Below are 16,248 nucleotides of genomic sequence, written 5' to 3' on the forward strand. Positions count from 1 at the left end.
GTGGGCAGCCTGCGATAGCAGAGCGTTTGACACCCTTGATAGAGCAGTCCAGAACACAAGCATATTGTAAAATTGTGTAAAGATTTTTATAATAACAGTCTGGAAGTAACCCTGGTATCCAGGAGTCGGGGAATCTAAACAAGGTGGTGGTTATTAGACACTGGCTTGTGCTGTGGCCATTAAAGATGAGAAATGGGACGGTACCAGAAGCTGGAGGACTCGCGATAACTGCCTGGTAAAGCAGTAGGAAACAGACAGGGTAGGACTTTATAGAGCAATCGGCTATAATGCTGAGGCGTGGAGGAATTTTTTTTTTTAATTTTATTTTATTAAATTTATTGGGGTGACAATTGTTAGTAAAATTACATAGATTTCAGGTGTACAATTCTGTATTACATCATCTATAAATCCCATTGTGTGTTCATCACCCAGAGTCAGTTCTCCTTCCATCACCATATATTCGATCTCCCTTACCCTCATCTCCCACCCCCCACCCCCCGCCCCCCTTACCCTCTGGCAACCACTAAACTATTGTCTGTGTCTATGAGTTTCTGTTTTGTTTGTCTTGTTCTTTTGTTGTTTTTGGTTTATATACCACATATCAGTGAAATCACATGGTTCTCTGCTTTTTCTGTCTGACTTGTTTCGCTCAGCATTACTCTCTCAAGATCCATCCATGTTGTCACAAATGTTCCTATATCATCTTTTCTTACCGCTGAATAGTATTCCATTGTGTATATATACCACAACTTCTTTATCCATTCATCTATCGAAGGACATTTTGGTTGTTTCCATGTCTTGGCCACCGTAAACAAAGCTGCAATGAACATTGGAGCACACGTGTCTTTATCTCTAAATGTTTTCAGATTTTTGGGGTAGATACCCAGAAGAGGGATTGCTGGGTCATATGGCAATTCTATTCGTAATTCTTTGAGAAACCTCCACACTGCCTTCCATAATGGCTGCACCAGTCTGCATTCCCACCAACAGTGTATGAGGGTTCCTTTTTCTCCACAGCCTCTCCAACACTTGTTACTATTTGTCTTGTTGATGAGGAGGAATTTTAAATAATCAAGAGTTGGTATTTTAGGGTGGACAAAATTTTTGATTTTTCTTTTCAGTAATCATATACACATGTATACTTGGAGAAGTTTTAAACAAACCCCAAACCAGTGACAGTCATTTGCTAGCCCTCATACGCCTGTCTCTGAGGTCCCCCAACTGTCCCCTTTGTACCCTGGCCCCTCTACCCCCTTCCCCACTTGTCACTCTAGTATTTCAAGACAAGTCCCAGCCTGCCTGTCTGGTCACTCCTCCATACTTCAAAAGGCATCTCTATAAAAACAGGGACATTTGTTTTATACCAGGATGCCCTTTTCACACCTGATCAAATGCCCGTAAATTGGCATCAGCTAATACATGGTCCCCCGAACGGTTCCCCAGTTGCCACATGTTTTCCTGTTGGCCTGTCTGAACCGGGATGAAAACCCAGCCCTCACAGGCCTGCGGTGCTGTGTCTGTACGTCTCTGCCAGCCCAGGACTCTCCCAGCCCTTTGTCCCATCGAATGTTCCATGTCTGGACTCATCTCACTGTGCAGTCAGGCTTGCTCTCTGTCCCAGTATGTCCTGCAAACTGGACACTAGCTCAGAAGGCCTGATCACATGTGGGCACAGAGTTGGGGGGAGAGGAAGTCTCACAGGCGATGCCCTAAACTTCAAGCTGCCTCATCACGTATGGGGAACATGTGGCGCTTCTAAGAGCTTCCACTCGGGGCTGGCACGTCCCAGGTGGTAGCTCTCTCACGTGGCCACACACAGCCTCAGGCACTTTGAGCAGTGCCCGGCCTGCGCAGCCAAACAGGACACCCCGGGCCAGCCCGTCAGTGCTGGTCGTCAGGGCCGGCTTGCACGTCTGGGAACGTGGAACACACTGCCCCCGAGCCTCTGACTCACGCCCCAGCCAGTGGGACCTCCAGCAGAGCGTCAAGTGCTCAGATGTGACTTGATCACTTCTTGAAGGGAATAGTCACGTGGCCACGGTCATTCTCCTACCTCTGCTTTGCTGTGGGACTGTTTTTACACAGATTTCTTCTAAAAGGGTATTTGGTTCTGAGGCAATTTCTATACCCTACAACTCCGACCCCACAGGTCTGTCATCTTGCAGGGGACACTGGTGAGGGGGTGCCCTTGACCTGAAAGGGCAGGGCTGCTGCCTGGGGATGGGCTTAGCATGGGAGCGACCTTCGGTGCTCTCCCCACGCGGGAATGCCACCAGGTGTGAGTTCTGCTGGGAGTTCAGCAAGTCTCCCCCACTCCAGGTGGAAAGGTGTTTGCTGAGTCTGGCTCGGGGTTTGGCCCAGAAGTCCGGCTTGGACTCCGCAGGCAGGGCCCTGCCTGCCAGATAAACAGGAGAGGGAGGCAGCAGCAGAGGTTCTAATCAGCGGCTCCATTCACCTTTCTTCCTTCTCCCATCTCCACCCCGGGGGTGACTCAGCCGCCCTGCTGGCCGCCTGCAGCTCTGAGTCATGCTTGGCCAGTTATCTGCTCCATGGAGCATCTTCACAGACCCTACAGGCCTGCCCCGCCCGTGGGCTGGCCTGGCTGCAGCCCCTGATAGTTGTCAGGGTTAACACGGGGGCGTGGAGGGAGCTTGGGGAGGGGGCCGGCCTGGAGCCCGCTGGCTTCTCCTGTGAGCCAGGGTCGTTCCTACCCGGGGAGCTTCTTAACCTCGCGGACAGAGAGTGTCCGGTGGACACTTAGCCCGGGGCTTCTGTTTATTACCCTGTGTGTCCCTGTTGTCATGGGGCTGTGGGACTGATTTCTCTCGTGGCCAGGCCTGTCCACCAGCAGTCAGCAGTACACTGGGGACCACAAATACTCCAGGGTCTTGGCTGTGACGTGGCTGTTCGGGCACTAACTGGTGACGGAGGTGCCACCGTTGTCCTTTTGCAGATGGAAGCCTGTGAGCCAGGGTCACACAGCAGGTGGACAGAGGGCTCTGTACCTCCCGCTGAGCCAGTGGGCTGCCTCTGCCAGGCCCAGAGTAGATGCCAGATCTGTGCCCTGCCTTCCTGGGTGGCCCTCGTGTGTGGCCCTGCAGCATGGCAGCCTTTCTCTTGTTAGAAATGCCTGGTTTGCTACCCGCCCCCCCAGGACCCCACAGAGCCACCTCTGTGCTGCCATCCAGGCAGCTGTCCCCAAGATAGGATGCTTGTGGATAGGATGCTGGTGTTTCTGTGGACCAGCCCTAGAGGGGACACAAGAAACAGGGGATAGCAGTGGCACCTGGAGAAGGGGCCTGGGGAAAGGAGTGGGGAGAGTTCTTTTCTGGCCTGAGTGTTTGCTGTGTGTGTGCCGCCCGAGCACGTGTGCTGCGTCTGAGCCGCGTGCGGCTTCTCCCGCAGGCCAACGCGGACCCGTCGGTGATCAGCTGCCTGCACACCCTTTCCCGTCGCATCGCCACGGTGCTGCAGCACGAGGAGCGCCGCTGCCAGTACCTGACGCGGGAGGCGAAGCTGATCCTGGCGCTGCAGGACGAGGTGTCTGCGGTGGCGGACGGTGAGTGCGGTAGGGTCTCCCACCCGGCACTGTAGAGCAGGCAGCATGTGCAGACAGATGTGGAAACTGAGGCACTCGGGTTCCAGGGGCTCCACCCTGGGCTGAGCCGGTCCTGGGTGTGGAAGAAGACTCTGGGGGCACAGCTGTAAGCCCACCTTCCTGAATTCACGTGCTGACATGAACTCACAGCTCGAAATGTCCTCCTCCTGCACAGACGCTGCCTGATGGCGCCTCAGGCAGGTGAGGCGCTCCCCGCTGGCCCTGTGCCCCGGATGTGCTTCCCTGGGCAGAGCACATGTGCAGGGACTGGTGGGAATATGGGACTGGCAGGGTGGGCACTTGCCCATTCTTTGCTTTCAACTAACTTGGAGGAAGACCTAATGGAGTTATCAGCTGGCCAACTCTTAAAACTAATTTTTGCTGCTAGATCACCGTGTGGTTTGGGACATACCATCAACATTTCAAAGTGCAGGGAGGCACCTAGCGGTCACAAACCTCCACGTCCATCTTCTCACGTCAGCACCTCTGTAACAAAAGAAAACTAGGAACATATATTGTCAGTCTGATCTTAGCAATAAGTGAAAATACTGGTCACCATCCGGAACTGTCCCACTCAGCTGCATTTTCAGCAAACATTCACTTTTTAGGTTTGACAGTTTTCTGTCAAAATATGTAACATATTTCTGTTTTGGCCAGTTAGGTACTCATTAATAACAGTCTAGAAGTTTTCATTTTCAAAAACACATTTTCTTTAAAGTCTGCCTGTGACTTTATCACAGGGAATTTGAAACATTCAATTTAGAACATACATTTTTTTGTTAGACGTTTGTGACAAAGGATTAAGGAGAGTCTTTCAGTCGTAAAAATACGATAAATGACGTTATCGGAGACGTGTAGGCGAAAGTGGGAAGAAGCATGGCCCCCAGGGTCCCCGAGGCAGCACATGGCTCTGTGGTCTGCGGTGGAAGCCGTCACGGGCAGCCAGTGGAATGCTCGGCTCCGGGGCTCTCTGTGATTGCGGGTTAGGTGGGGCCAGCGGGGAAGTTTAAATACAAATGTTTCGTATAGAGATGGTTGAACGGATCAGCCTAGGTCTAATTTTAATTCAACTGGATGCCAGAAATGTTATAAAAAGCACTGGGGGAATATCCTGATGTTTGCTTTAAAGTTACTTAAAATGCTTTTTCTAGTTAAGCTTGTTTCTAAAGGTATTTTCTATTCTAGCCTGTGCACGTTTCCTTGCTCTGGAGGCTCTAAATCCTTCTCTGTTGTGATTCTTGCAGCAAACGATGGCCCCCAGTCTCCTTTCCATCACATACTGCCCAAGTGCAAGTTGGCCAGGGACCTCAAGGAAGCTTACGACAGGTAAGACAGGTGGGCGGCACGGGCTCCGCCCCCTCCTTCTCGTGGGCCTTTTTTGCCTGAGCGGTGTCTGAAGAGGGGACTCCCTCTGCTGGGTGCTGGTCTCCTGTGGTGCCGCTGAGATTGGGGTGAGAGGGGACAGGAAGTAGCAGCCCCCTTGCTAAGTGGTGCATGCCCAGCGAGCCCAGTCACCTCCTCTTAAACCTGAAAATGAACCTGAAGTTACGCGTGAGAGTCCGGAAGTGCATTTGAGTCCTCAAATACACGGTGACATTTTACTGAGAATGACACAGCCATGTTCACTAGGTCCGTGTCACTGTCACCACTTCACCCGTGAGGAAACCGAGGCTCCGAGGGTAAAGCTGGGCTTGGCCATGTTCCTCCCTGCTCTGGGGGGCTTGGGGGTTTGGGACACTGAGGCAGCAGGCGTTGGGGACAGCGGAAACCTCGCAGTTGTTCTGACACATTTGTGACGCAACAGCTACTCTGAAACGTGGACGAGCAGAGAACTTATTTTTAAAGGGTGTCCTGTGGCTCGGAACACCACGCCCTGGCCCTGGGTCTGCAGTGGGGGTTGGGGGGCCAAGGGCCCAAGTGACAGCCCATCTGGCAGTTTGGCCTCTCCTTACCTGCACCTGGCTCATTGGTTCACAGGGAGCCTCACTTAGAGCTGAGGGGACCACACTGCACCTGGCATGTTGTCGGACAGAATCCTTCCCTCCTGTCCTCCCCCCCCCCTTACTTTCCCACATTTTCCTTTGCACGTGCATGCAGCTCAGTGCTGCCTCTTGGCCTTCTCCGGGCTTCTGTCCGTCTGGGTGGACTCTGCTCCCCACTGGAGATGGACTCTAAGACCTGTGGCCGCTGACACCGTGTGTCCTCTCAGCCCAGAGATGATGGTTTGTTCAGGATCCTTTTCCTTTTTTATGTTAATTTTTTCTGATTCTACCAACAATATGTGTTCATTATAGACATTTAGGAAATATAGAAGAGGGTAAAGAGGGTCAAATATATGGTGATGGAAGGAGAACTGACGGGCGGTGAACATACAATGTGAGATATAGATGATATATTACAGAAATGCACACTTGAAACCTATGTAACTTTACTAACTACTGTCACCCCAATAAATGTAATTTAAAAAAAGTGTAAAGAAAATAAAAGTCATCTATCATCCCATACCCGGTAATAATCACCATGAACGTTTTGGTAAGTTTTGTTCTTTTTTGTTTTTTTACTTGAGCTCTGAAAAGGATCCATGTCTGTCGAGTCCCATTCTGGTGGCGGATGCATTTCAGCCACGTGTCGTGTGTCCTCTTCACAGAACAGGTTCGCGGTGCATCCAGGAAACACGGACCCGCTTTCTCCCTTCTGCACAGCGGCAGCACCCCCCCGCACCCCCTTAGCCTGCTGCCCTCTCACTTTGACAGTGTACCTTAGACTTCTGTCTGTCCTGGTAAATAGGATTTTGTCATTCTCTTTTTTTTCTGCATACTTAGCTGTTCCCCTCCCTTGGGCGTTGAGTTGGTTCCACCTTTTGCTGCTCTAAGACATGGGGCTCAGCCCTAGGCCTGTGTTATTTTGCACGTGTGGCCCCAGGTCCAGAACATAAGTTCCTCCAAGTGGAATTGCTAGGCCGAATGGGTGAAATGCATTTCCCTCTGTGGGGTTCGTGCCTCGATCTGCAGTCCCACGAGCAGCATGTGAGCTGCCTGCCAACCCCGGGTCTTGGTGAGCCTCTGGCTTGTGGCTAAGAGGAAGGGTGGCGCGTGGCATCTCACACAGCTTTGTCTGAATGCAGTTATATAGGTCTCCATGTGTTCGAACCAGCTGTTTCCGGTGAGCTCTTTGCTCAGATCCCTTGCTAGTTTTTCTGTTGGGAGGTGTAGGTGCCTGTTTAAAAGAGGGAGAGTTGCCCTCTGTGAGATGCGTAGCCATTAGTGTTTCCTTTGTCTTTACTTTGGTGGCGTCTGGGTGTTAGGGGGCAGCGGGAAACAGCCCTTGCCGGAGTGATGGTTTCAGTTTCTGGTCCCTCCTGTTCTGGAGAACTTGACCTAGGATGGGATTTTTGTAAGTTTTTTTTTTTTAAAGATTTTATTGGAGAAGGGGAACAGGACTTTATTGGGGAACAGTGTGTATGTACTTCTGGGACTTTTTCAAGTCAAGTTGTTGCCCTTTCAATCTTAGTTGTGGAGGGCGCCGTTCAGCTCCAGGTCCAGTTGCCGTTTCTAGTTGCAGGGGGCACAGCCCACCATCCTTTGTGGGAGTCGAACCGGCAACCTTGTGGTTGAGAGGACACGCGCCAACCAACTGAGCCATCCGGGAGCTCAGCGGCAGCTCAGTTCAAGGTGCCATCTGTGTTCAATCTTAGTTGCAGGGGGCACAGCCCACCATCCCTTGTGGGAGTGGAGGAGTCAAACCGGCACCCTTGTGGCTCCAACCAACCGAGCCATCTGGCCACTCAGGAGCTGAGCGGCAGCTCATTGACGTCGTTCTATTTGCAGAGGGCGCAGCTCGCTGGCCCATGTGGGAATCGAACCAGCAGCCCCGTTGCCCAGAGCTCGTGCTCTAACCAACTGAGCCATCCGGCCGCCCCTAGGATGGGATTTTTGGTCTTGTCTTTCCCTGTCTTTCTGTCCCACATGATCCCATTTGCGTTTTCTCTGCAGTAAGAGAATTACCGTCTCTGGTCTTGGGTTGGCTACTGTCAGACAGATGTCCCTTCTTTGGAAACTGTTGCCTTACTCTGGGAATTTGCGTGCCTCAACCGGGATTAGACTACAGCATAATTCAGGCTAACCTGGAATTAAAATAAAAAGCAAACCAGAAACAGATTTTATATTCCTAAAGAAAGAATGTGATTTCTTATGTTTGAACTGCCCTGGAAAGCTGGAGGATGAGATCTGGGTGGCTGAGTGCTGTTGGCAGGATGTGCTGGGCTCGGAGCCGGAGGCAGCCAGTGCCCCCTAGTGGGCGTCAGTTTCAGGGAGGACGGGGCTCAGAGTTGCGGCAGAAATAGCCCCCGGGCCCCCTGCCCAGCGCTTTGCTTCCTTTTCTCCCAGGAGCTCTGGTGAGCTAGAGCTCAGGGCTTGAGTTTCCTCTGGGTGAGCCCTCAGCCCACCCTGACCAGTCCTGGTCCTGGGGCCGCCCAGGGAAGCCAGGGGTCGTTATGTGCTCCCCTGCCTGTCCCAGCCTAGCAACAGCACCAGCTCTGGGACCACCCAGGAGCCTCCCTGGCCTGTGGCCTGTGGCCTTCCCTCGGGCCTTATCCCACCAGGTCCACGCTGGCCGCGAGGGTCTGGCCTGGCCTGGCCTGTCCCCACTCCTGCAGGATGGACTGCACCTTGGAGCTCAGAAAGGGACACTGAGTTTCCATTCATGATCAGGCAGCATGAGACGCAGAGGGTGACTTCCTGCCCTACCCCTGGAAAGGTTTTCTCAGAGCAGAGAGGAGAGGCAGGAAGCTGTGCGTCTTAGTGATGCTGGAGTCCGGGCTGGGACGTTTAAAAGGACCTGCTCTGGGCTCGATGTGTTGGGTCAGCTCCAGGGCTGTGGAGTGGCCGAGGGGCCAGGTGGCCCTGTGCCCCAGGACCCGAGTGTCTGCCCGTCAGCTGGCAGTGTGAGTCCCCTGGGAAGACACCCCAGCTGTGAAGCTTGGTGACCTCAGTGACAGCGTCCCAGTCGTGTGTGTGACCATCAGGGTCAGGAATGTCCCTTCATTTCCCGTAGCAGCCCTTGGGCTCGGCGTGTGGAGAAGCACAGCTTGTCCCCTAGAGTTTGAAAGGAAGAGTAAATAGGAGTCACGTCAGCGTGGATTCCGTGGCGTTTGAAGAAATAGTTGTTGGCTGGGTCTCCATAGTTCACGGGGCCTGTGGGGGTGGGGGACGCTGCCCAGGGCCTGGCTGGGCAGGTGGGGGTGGGTGCGCTGGGGGCTCCATGCCTGTTCCCGCTGCCTCACACCCCGACCTGTCCAGAGCAGAGGTGGGTCCACAGACACCTCCACCACTATCCTGGCAGTTTCTGTCCCCGATTTCATAAAATGTGCCTACGTATAAATTTCAGGGTGGGCCTTTGGAGCCCACCCGGACCTCTTAGATAGGTGGCAGCATCCCATGCGTGGCGTGGGAAGCCCGGCCATGTGTGGGACCACAGGCACCAGTGGGTGCAGGGCCGGCTCCGCACATCTCTGGCCTGTGGCAGGAAGTGGCCGACCAAGGACGTCTCAGTTATTAGTTATTAGCTGAAGGTGGGGAGATGGACCTCAGATGTTGAGGTCTGAGGGTAATGGAACAAGCTTCCATCTGGGAGGTGAAAGATAAGAGGTGCTGCAGGCCCGTGTGTGGCCTCGTGCACAGTCATCGCCTCAGGACTGGCTGGGGCTCGGCGGGAGCTCGTATCTCGCGTCACAGACAGGGCTTGGCTGTCCCTTCTGGGGACAGAGCTGGCCCAGAGCTGTGTGAGCAGCTGGATAAGCCTCACACGGGGGGCAGCGCTTTTCCTCCAGTGTTTCCAGACCAAGCCATTAACAGCCCTGCAAAGCGCAGTACAAGTTTAGCAGGAACCTTCTAGGGCCCAAACCCCTGCTCTGCTAGTCATGGCTTAAAATTGTACTTTACAACCAGGCGCAAACCTTTCTCTTCCATCTCTTGACAGACTTACTTCAGTGAGGCTCCTGCCGTGGGCGGGGGGCTGGTTAACAGGGCTTCTCTGGGAGCGTGGGGGCCATTCCCTCTCCTGAGGTGATCCAGGGACCCTCGGGTCTGCAGCTGGCCCTGCAGGGTGCTGCTGGGGGCGGCACTCAGGGCCTCCACACTTTGTAGACAGGCACCAGCCTCGGTGCAAAGTGCTCCAGGGGCGGGGGTTGCTGACAGGTGAGCAGATGCTTGGAGAAGTGGAGTAAAGTCCACATGGAAACCAGGGAACCCACTGCGTGTGCCCTCCCGCCCCCACCCAGAAAAGAGGACCCCATGCCACGGGGTACCAGACAGTGTGGCCAGGGCCCCGGCACGGCTGACATGGCAGAGACGCTCTGTGGGCCTAATTCGTTTCCTTCACGCCCAAATCAGGCACCTGCTGTTGTCTCCCCGTGGGGCTCGTCCCAAGCGCCCTCCGTCCCCCACATGCTCTCCCCTGCACCCTCCTCTGCTTGTCTCTCTCTGGCTTCTTACGTGCCATTCAGTTTGCTTTCCCGACACCGCTGAGTGGGAGCTGGAAGTTGTACCCCAAGAGCATGGACAGTGCTTGACACCCCAGCACATGTCAAGTGGTTGGCAACTGGCACATGGCATTGCTGGGCTCCTGGATGGAGCAAAAACACTTCCCTACGGAATGATAGCAGTCTGTTTAGTCCCGATTCTGTGGGGCTCGAGCAGCGGCTCCAAGCCATATGCTAAGGAGGACAACTCAGAAGGAGAAAGACCTTCGTTTGCACTCGCCCAGCCTTTCTGACCAGGTGTAAACTGCAACGGCGGCGGCGCCTGGTCAGGTGTTTCTCCCTGCAGGCCCTGGTGTGCCACGTTCTTCTCTTCCCTTCCGAGTGTGGATATGAGAGCATAAATATTATTGGTCAGTCGAGCGGAGCGACGAACCAGGTCCCCTGGGCAACTCTCTCCTGGGGCGACCTTTGATTCCATAGGAGGCTGTGCTGTTTCTCAGGGTCTGATGTGAGCTGTCCGGCCCTTGGCAGAAACCTTGGGCCATAGAGGGCGAGGCTACGGGAGCCTCCATCTGCTCAGATGCACTTGCTTAGTTAGCACTTAGTTCTGGAAGAAGCCAAGAGTGGGGGTCTTCCTTTGGGACCTTGGGGAAGGACCCTGCGTCTCTTCCCCAAATCGTAACACTCAGCAGACCTGCTCGTGCGTTTCACCCTGCGGGACTGTGGCATTGGCAGCCGTCCAACCTTCACCTTGTAGATTCAGCCCCAGCCTGCAGCCTCCCATCCCCTGCAGTCAGGGAAGTTCTGACCGTCGCTGAGGCCCTGGGACAGTGTCGTGTCCCTGAGGCCCCAGGCAGGGCCTGCAGAGGGTGTCTGGGAGCTGCGGGCAGCTTGCAGTGAGCAGATGGTGTTGGCAGACGCCCTGGGGGTAGCTGAGGTCACAGCAGTGCCTGTGCTTTCCCCACTGTCTTCTCTCGCATGGCTCATTCCCTGCTTAAGAGAATAAAGACCTATTTTTTGCCTTTGAAACTGCTGACCACAGATTCTGCCAGTCCTCCGGCAGACCTGGGGGGAAAAGCTTGGGGTTGGTCTGCTGCTTGAGGCTCCAGGGGAGAGACCAAGCGCAGCCTGTGGGTGCGAGGAGTGGGGGACCATAGGGCTGCCTCCCGGCACGGTTCTCTGTGTGCCCCCAAGAGGGTCTGAGACCCGGGTGGGCGAGGCAGTAACTCCTGACAAGCCTTGCCAGGCCGCTGGCCCGCCTCACACTCGGCCGGATGTGGGCGTTGTGGCCGTCCAGCCAACTAGAAATAGCATAGCGGGGTTGGAATGTGATGGGGAGTGCTGTGTGGCGCTGCTGGGTGAGGGGGGGGCCAGGCCTTCGCAGGAGCACAGGTCCCCCTCATTCACCTGCTGGGGCACAGTGAGGGACCAGCCCAGGGCTTTGCCCGGTCCGCTCTCTCCTCTGTCAGACACCTGCTGCCAGCACGCAGCACAGGGCTGTGAGCCTGGCCGTGGGGCGGAGGCTGGGCTGGCCTTTCTATGGGGGGGGAGGTTTCAGAAGCTCCTGCTGGACACACCCCTTGTGTGTGGTTCCCCAGTGCAGGGGGCCCTGGGCCACACGGGCAGGGGCTCCCTGAGAGAGAGTCCACCCAGAGCAGGAAGCACGTTCCTCGGACCCCTTTCCTTCCTCCATTCATGAAGTACTTCTCAGCCCCCCAAGTGCCCCACACTTGGGCCACGGGATGTGAGAGAAGCGAGGAGTCAGGAGCAGAGGTGCCAGGTGGGGCCTGAGCAAGGTTTGGGCCTGAGAACCAAATTGCCGTCGCTGCGGCTGGTTTGGACGTGGCCGTGGTGTACCTGGGCGCTGCTGGCACCTGCTCTGCACTCCTCCCCGACAGGCCGTCCTAAGGGACTGGGCACCCCCTTTCCTCTCCTGCCCACCTCTCCTGCCCCGCCTGGCTGCCCACCAGTGATGGGGCCGTCCTCAGGTGTGCAGGAGGAGGCCTTAGGCCTCCCCGGTGTGTCGAGCCTCCGGGACAGACACAGAAGAGGCTTCCTTCGAGCCCTCGCACTCTGGACTATACAGCCCAGGGCTGGCCAGAAATACAATTCGTGTGTGTGTGTGTTCATCACCCATTTTCTTCTCTTCAATGTACGGAGGTCTGGAAAGACGCTTTCTTGCCCTGGAGGTCTCCACTTGCAGTTTCCTCTGACCCGCAGGGACGGTGTGCTGGGAAGAAGCACCCGTGGGCAGGGCTTTGTGCAACCTGTGTGCGTGGGTACGGGTGACCGTGTGAATGGGCAGGAACCCTGATGGTAACGGTGCCCACTGTCCGCAGCTTGTGCACGTCTGGCGTTGTACGGCTGCACATCAACAGCTGGCTGGAGGTGAGCTTCTGCCTGCCACACAAGATCCACTACGCCGCTGCCAGCCTCATCCCCCCCGAGGCCATCGAGCGCAGCCTGAAGGCCATCCGGTGAGTGGGGCCCCACGCACGCTCTCCGCAGGGCCCTTTCCCTTAGCTGCTGCCTGAGCTTTCACTCGTGACTTTGTTCCAAAAAAGTGTCCTTTCCTCTCCTGCCACAGAAATTGGCAGATAGGGCTCTCCTGTTAATAGAAGTAAAAACACGTTTGTGTCTGGTGTTGCACAGAAATGACCAGCCCCAGGTGTCCTCTGGGCCCTCGGGGCGCTGCCTGGGCCAGTGGGGCTCCGTGCTGAGGTCCTTGCCTCAGGCCTGGGCACTGTGGGGAGAAGCCACACCACGGGGGGCACGTCATCTTCAGGGTGTCACTCACTGGCTCTCCTGCATTTGAATTTGAACTGGTGAGGTCTCCATTTCTTAATGTAACTGATTCCCAGCAAGGAAAGAGCTGAACCCAGTTTCTCCCCCATTTAGCACCCCCCATCAAGTCCCCAGTTTCCTTAAATATTTTTTAATTAAAGAAAGAAATTGGGCACATTACAGAAAATCTGAAGATGTCAGAAAGCAAAAGCACTGCCTGATTCCCTCGCCCTCCTCCAGTCTGTGCTCCACGTCACGTCTTTTCCTCCCTGGCTTTGTACTTATTTTTACGTAGTTCTATTCATAGTCTCGGTGGTTTTGCTTTTCCCATATTTGGGACTCTTTCCTTAGGAAAGGTTCATTTATTTTTTTCAATCAACAAACGTTTGCCGGGCAGTCCCAGAGGTGGGAGATGGAGTCGGGTTGTCAGGCCTTCCTCAGCTTGGTTCTGATTTTCATTTTCCTGAGAATGACTGTCACCCTTGCAGATGTTTAAAGGCCTCTGGATGCCCTCGTCTCTCATTCCTCCCGTGGTCTTTCCTCTCTGAGGTCCAGTCCTGTGGGCCCAGCCGCACCTTTGTGTGCCGGGTACACACCTGGCGCTGGGGATCTGGGCTGGCGTGTCCCCTGACCTGTCTGCTCCGCAGCCCGTACCACGCGCTGCTGCTCCTCAGTGACGAGAAGTGCCTGCTGGCCGAGCTCCCGCTGGACTGTTCCCCCGCCCTGGTGCGCGTGATCAAGACCACGTCCGCCGTGAAGAACCTGCAGCAGCTGGCCCAGGACGCAGATCTGGCCTTGCTGCAGGTAGTGCCCTGGGGCCTGGGGACCCATTCGGGACGGGGACGGGTGGGCGTCAGGAAAGCAGGCCACCTCTGTCCAGCTGAGAGCTGCTGGCAGGTGGTCTGGGGTTGGCTGAGGCTCTGAGTCAGGCCTGGCTTCAGGGCTGGCTTGTGAACTCGCCTTGGGACTGACTGCTCTTCATGGAGGGTGGCGAGGCTGCGCAGAGAGGAGTGAGGCCATGCATGGCTGCGAGTGCAGGGTGCTGGGTGGGGTGGCTCCCAGGGCTGAAGCGGGGACAAGCACGTGGCTACAGGAGAAAGCCATATGCCCCTACTTTGCTGATGCGGGAAGTGAGGCCAGGACACGCGGGCATGGTGGCACTGACCACCTGTGTGTGGGTGTGTGTTCTGTGTGAGGTGCCATCCCCTGGCTGAGCCGTGTGCCTGCGGGCTGCCCTTTCTGACTGGATGGAGGGCCCCGCTGCCCTGGCTGTGGCCCTCCCGGGAGCCTTGGCATAAGGGCCAGGGGGCGAGGACAAGTCCCAGGGGGGAGAAATTGCAGGCCAGAGCAGAGGCGCCTTCCAAGGGACAGCCTGAGGGTGGGCCCCAGGTTCTGGTGACAGTGGGCACCGTGTGGCCACCAGGGGGCAGCAGGACCTGGCCCCGGGACCTGTGGTTCTTGCAAAGGCCAGTCGGTGGCAGCGTCCCCAGGCTGGGCCAAGGAAGAGCCAGGCGAGAGGCTGGTCCACCCGGGCATCTGGGAGGCGCATAGGGGAGTGTGTCACCAAGGCCTGGCTTTTGGGCTATTTTCCCCCAAAGCAGTCTTTTTGGATTCTGTCGCCCAGAATAAGTCCTTCCCTCATCTGCACCCCATGGCCTTCCTCCACCACCTGTGAAAACGTGTGTTGGGTTCTGCGTTGGTGTTTCACGGGCTCCTGGACTGGACCGGCCCCGCGAGGCCCACTGCTTGCCTTCATAGCATCCACGAGACACAGAACCTTAGACATGCTCATGTTCTGTGTGAGTTTGTCTTCTGACCAGTACCTGTAAGTGGCATCTACCTGTGAGTGTCTGCAGCTCCTGTGTCAATCTTGGAGAGGGGCTGGTCCCTCTGTCCATGGAGGCAGCCCCTTAGGGAGTCTGTCTGGACGCTGCACCTCAGCCACATCAGTGGCCTTGGACAAAGACAAAGCTCTGATGGTGTCCCCTTTGCGTCCCTGATCCCGCCTCGCCGTGGGGACACCTCTGTTGTTTCCCTGCACACCCACTGCTCAGGTGGGTGTACAGGAGCTCCCTGGGGCCCAGCCCTGGTGACGGGCCTACCAGCAGGGGGCGCAGTGGAGGCCCCGGTCCACGCCCTGTGTGAATGTCAGCAGATGATTATTTATTATTTTTGTTTTTTTCTTTTTCTTTTTGGTTTCATTCTTTTTTAAAAAAATATTTTTTTGGGGTCTTTTTATTGTTTCACCGGATGCTTTCAAATCACTCATCTGCAAGTAAATATTTGGGGTGTTTTGGTCATGATTGAATTGATTATGTTCTGTCTCGTAAAAGTTCGAATAGCATACAAATCATTGACACAAAAAGAGCAAGTCCTCCCAGTACCATATCCCAGATGTGAGCCCCGGAGATTCCTCCAGGTTTTTCTCTGTGTATTAACGTACTCTCTTGGACTCACAAGATGAGGCTTCCGCCGTACGTCACTTCTGATTGGCAGAACAATGCTCACAGACCTTCACATCCCGGTCCCCGGGACCTGTGAAGGTGACCTTGTGTGGGACTCGGCAGGTGGGGCAGTGGTCCTGCATTATCTGGTGGGCCCAGTGTGGTTGCAGGGGCCCTTGTCAGAGGGAGGCAGAGGGAGGCTGGCCGTAGAAGAGGCGGGGATGGGACCAGGACGGGGCCACCCAGCGAGGCACAGCACCTCCTCCCCTCCCCTCTCTGGGCAGCGCTGCCCTGCCAACACCTCGACTCCAGCCACGTGCTGCTGATTACGGACTCTGGTCTCCAAAAGGCTGCTCTGGCTGCAGGGAGAGGCGGGAGGTGGAGCCCCCTGGGTGAGGGTAGGGACAGAGATGGAGGGAAGTGGGCATGTCCTTGCTTTAGAGTGAATGTCATGGGGACTTGGGATGAGAGCGAAGAGGGTCAGCGATGGAACTGAAATTTCCTGGGTTTGCGTTGGCGCTGCCACTGCAGGTCCCATGTGCCGAATGAGGTAGAGGTGTCCTTGGCAGAGTCGCAGGCCACTCAGGGATGGTGAAGAGGGGCAGCAGGCCCACCTGGGTGATGCCCATCTGGGTGATGCCCGCCTGGGTGGTGCAGAATCAGACATGCCCAGTGCCTTTCTCTCCATGTTCTCAGGTCTGGCCTCCCCTCATGAGTCTGGAAGTGATTTCGGGTGTCTTGGCCTGTCTGTGACCCATCTTGATATCCAGGAGTACAGGAGAGCAAGGGCAGTGGGGTTCCCGAGGAGACTGGGACAGAGATAGGTGTGTGGGGTAGAGGGCATGTCCAGTGACCCCATATCCGTTGTCACGTGGAAATCCATTCCCATGCTGGACCCCTGCGGGAGGTAGTGAGCCAGTCTCTGCCAGGATGGCCAGCCAACC

The 16,248-nt window shown here is 55.6% G+C and overlaps 1 protein-coding gene across 2 annotated transcripts in view; it reads left to right on the plus strand.

The window, feature by feature from the left end:
• NPRL3 (NPR3 like, GATOR1 complex subunit) overlaps positions 1 to 16,248 on the plus strand; it is a 38,124-nt gene that overhangs the window by 16,385 nt on the left and 5,491 nt on the right. For both annotated transcript variants that reach the window (XM_019718081.3, XM_088801397.1), the window contains 4 exons: positions 3,406 to 3,559; positions 4,843 to 4,924; positions 12,416 to 12,553; positions 13,508 to 13,664. In XM_019718081.3, the coding sequence (XP_019573640.2) occupies positions 3,406 to 3,559; positions 4,843 to 4,924; positions 12,416 to 12,553; positions 13,508 to 13,664 (531 nt within the window). The remainder of the gene's footprint in view (positions 1 to 3,405; positions 3,560 to 4,842; positions 4,925 to 12,415; positions 12,554 to 13,507; positions 13,665 to 16,248) is intronic.

This window comes from Rhinolophus sinicus, chromosome 10, assembly GCF_057876585.1.
Source record: "Rhinolophus sinicus isolate RSI-liver-muscle chromosome 10, RSI-T2T, whole genome shotgun sequence".
Classification (NCBI taxonomy): domain Eukaryota; kingdom Metazoa; phylum Chordata; class Mammalia; order Chiroptera; family Rhinolophidae; genus Rhinolophus; species Rhinolophus sinicus.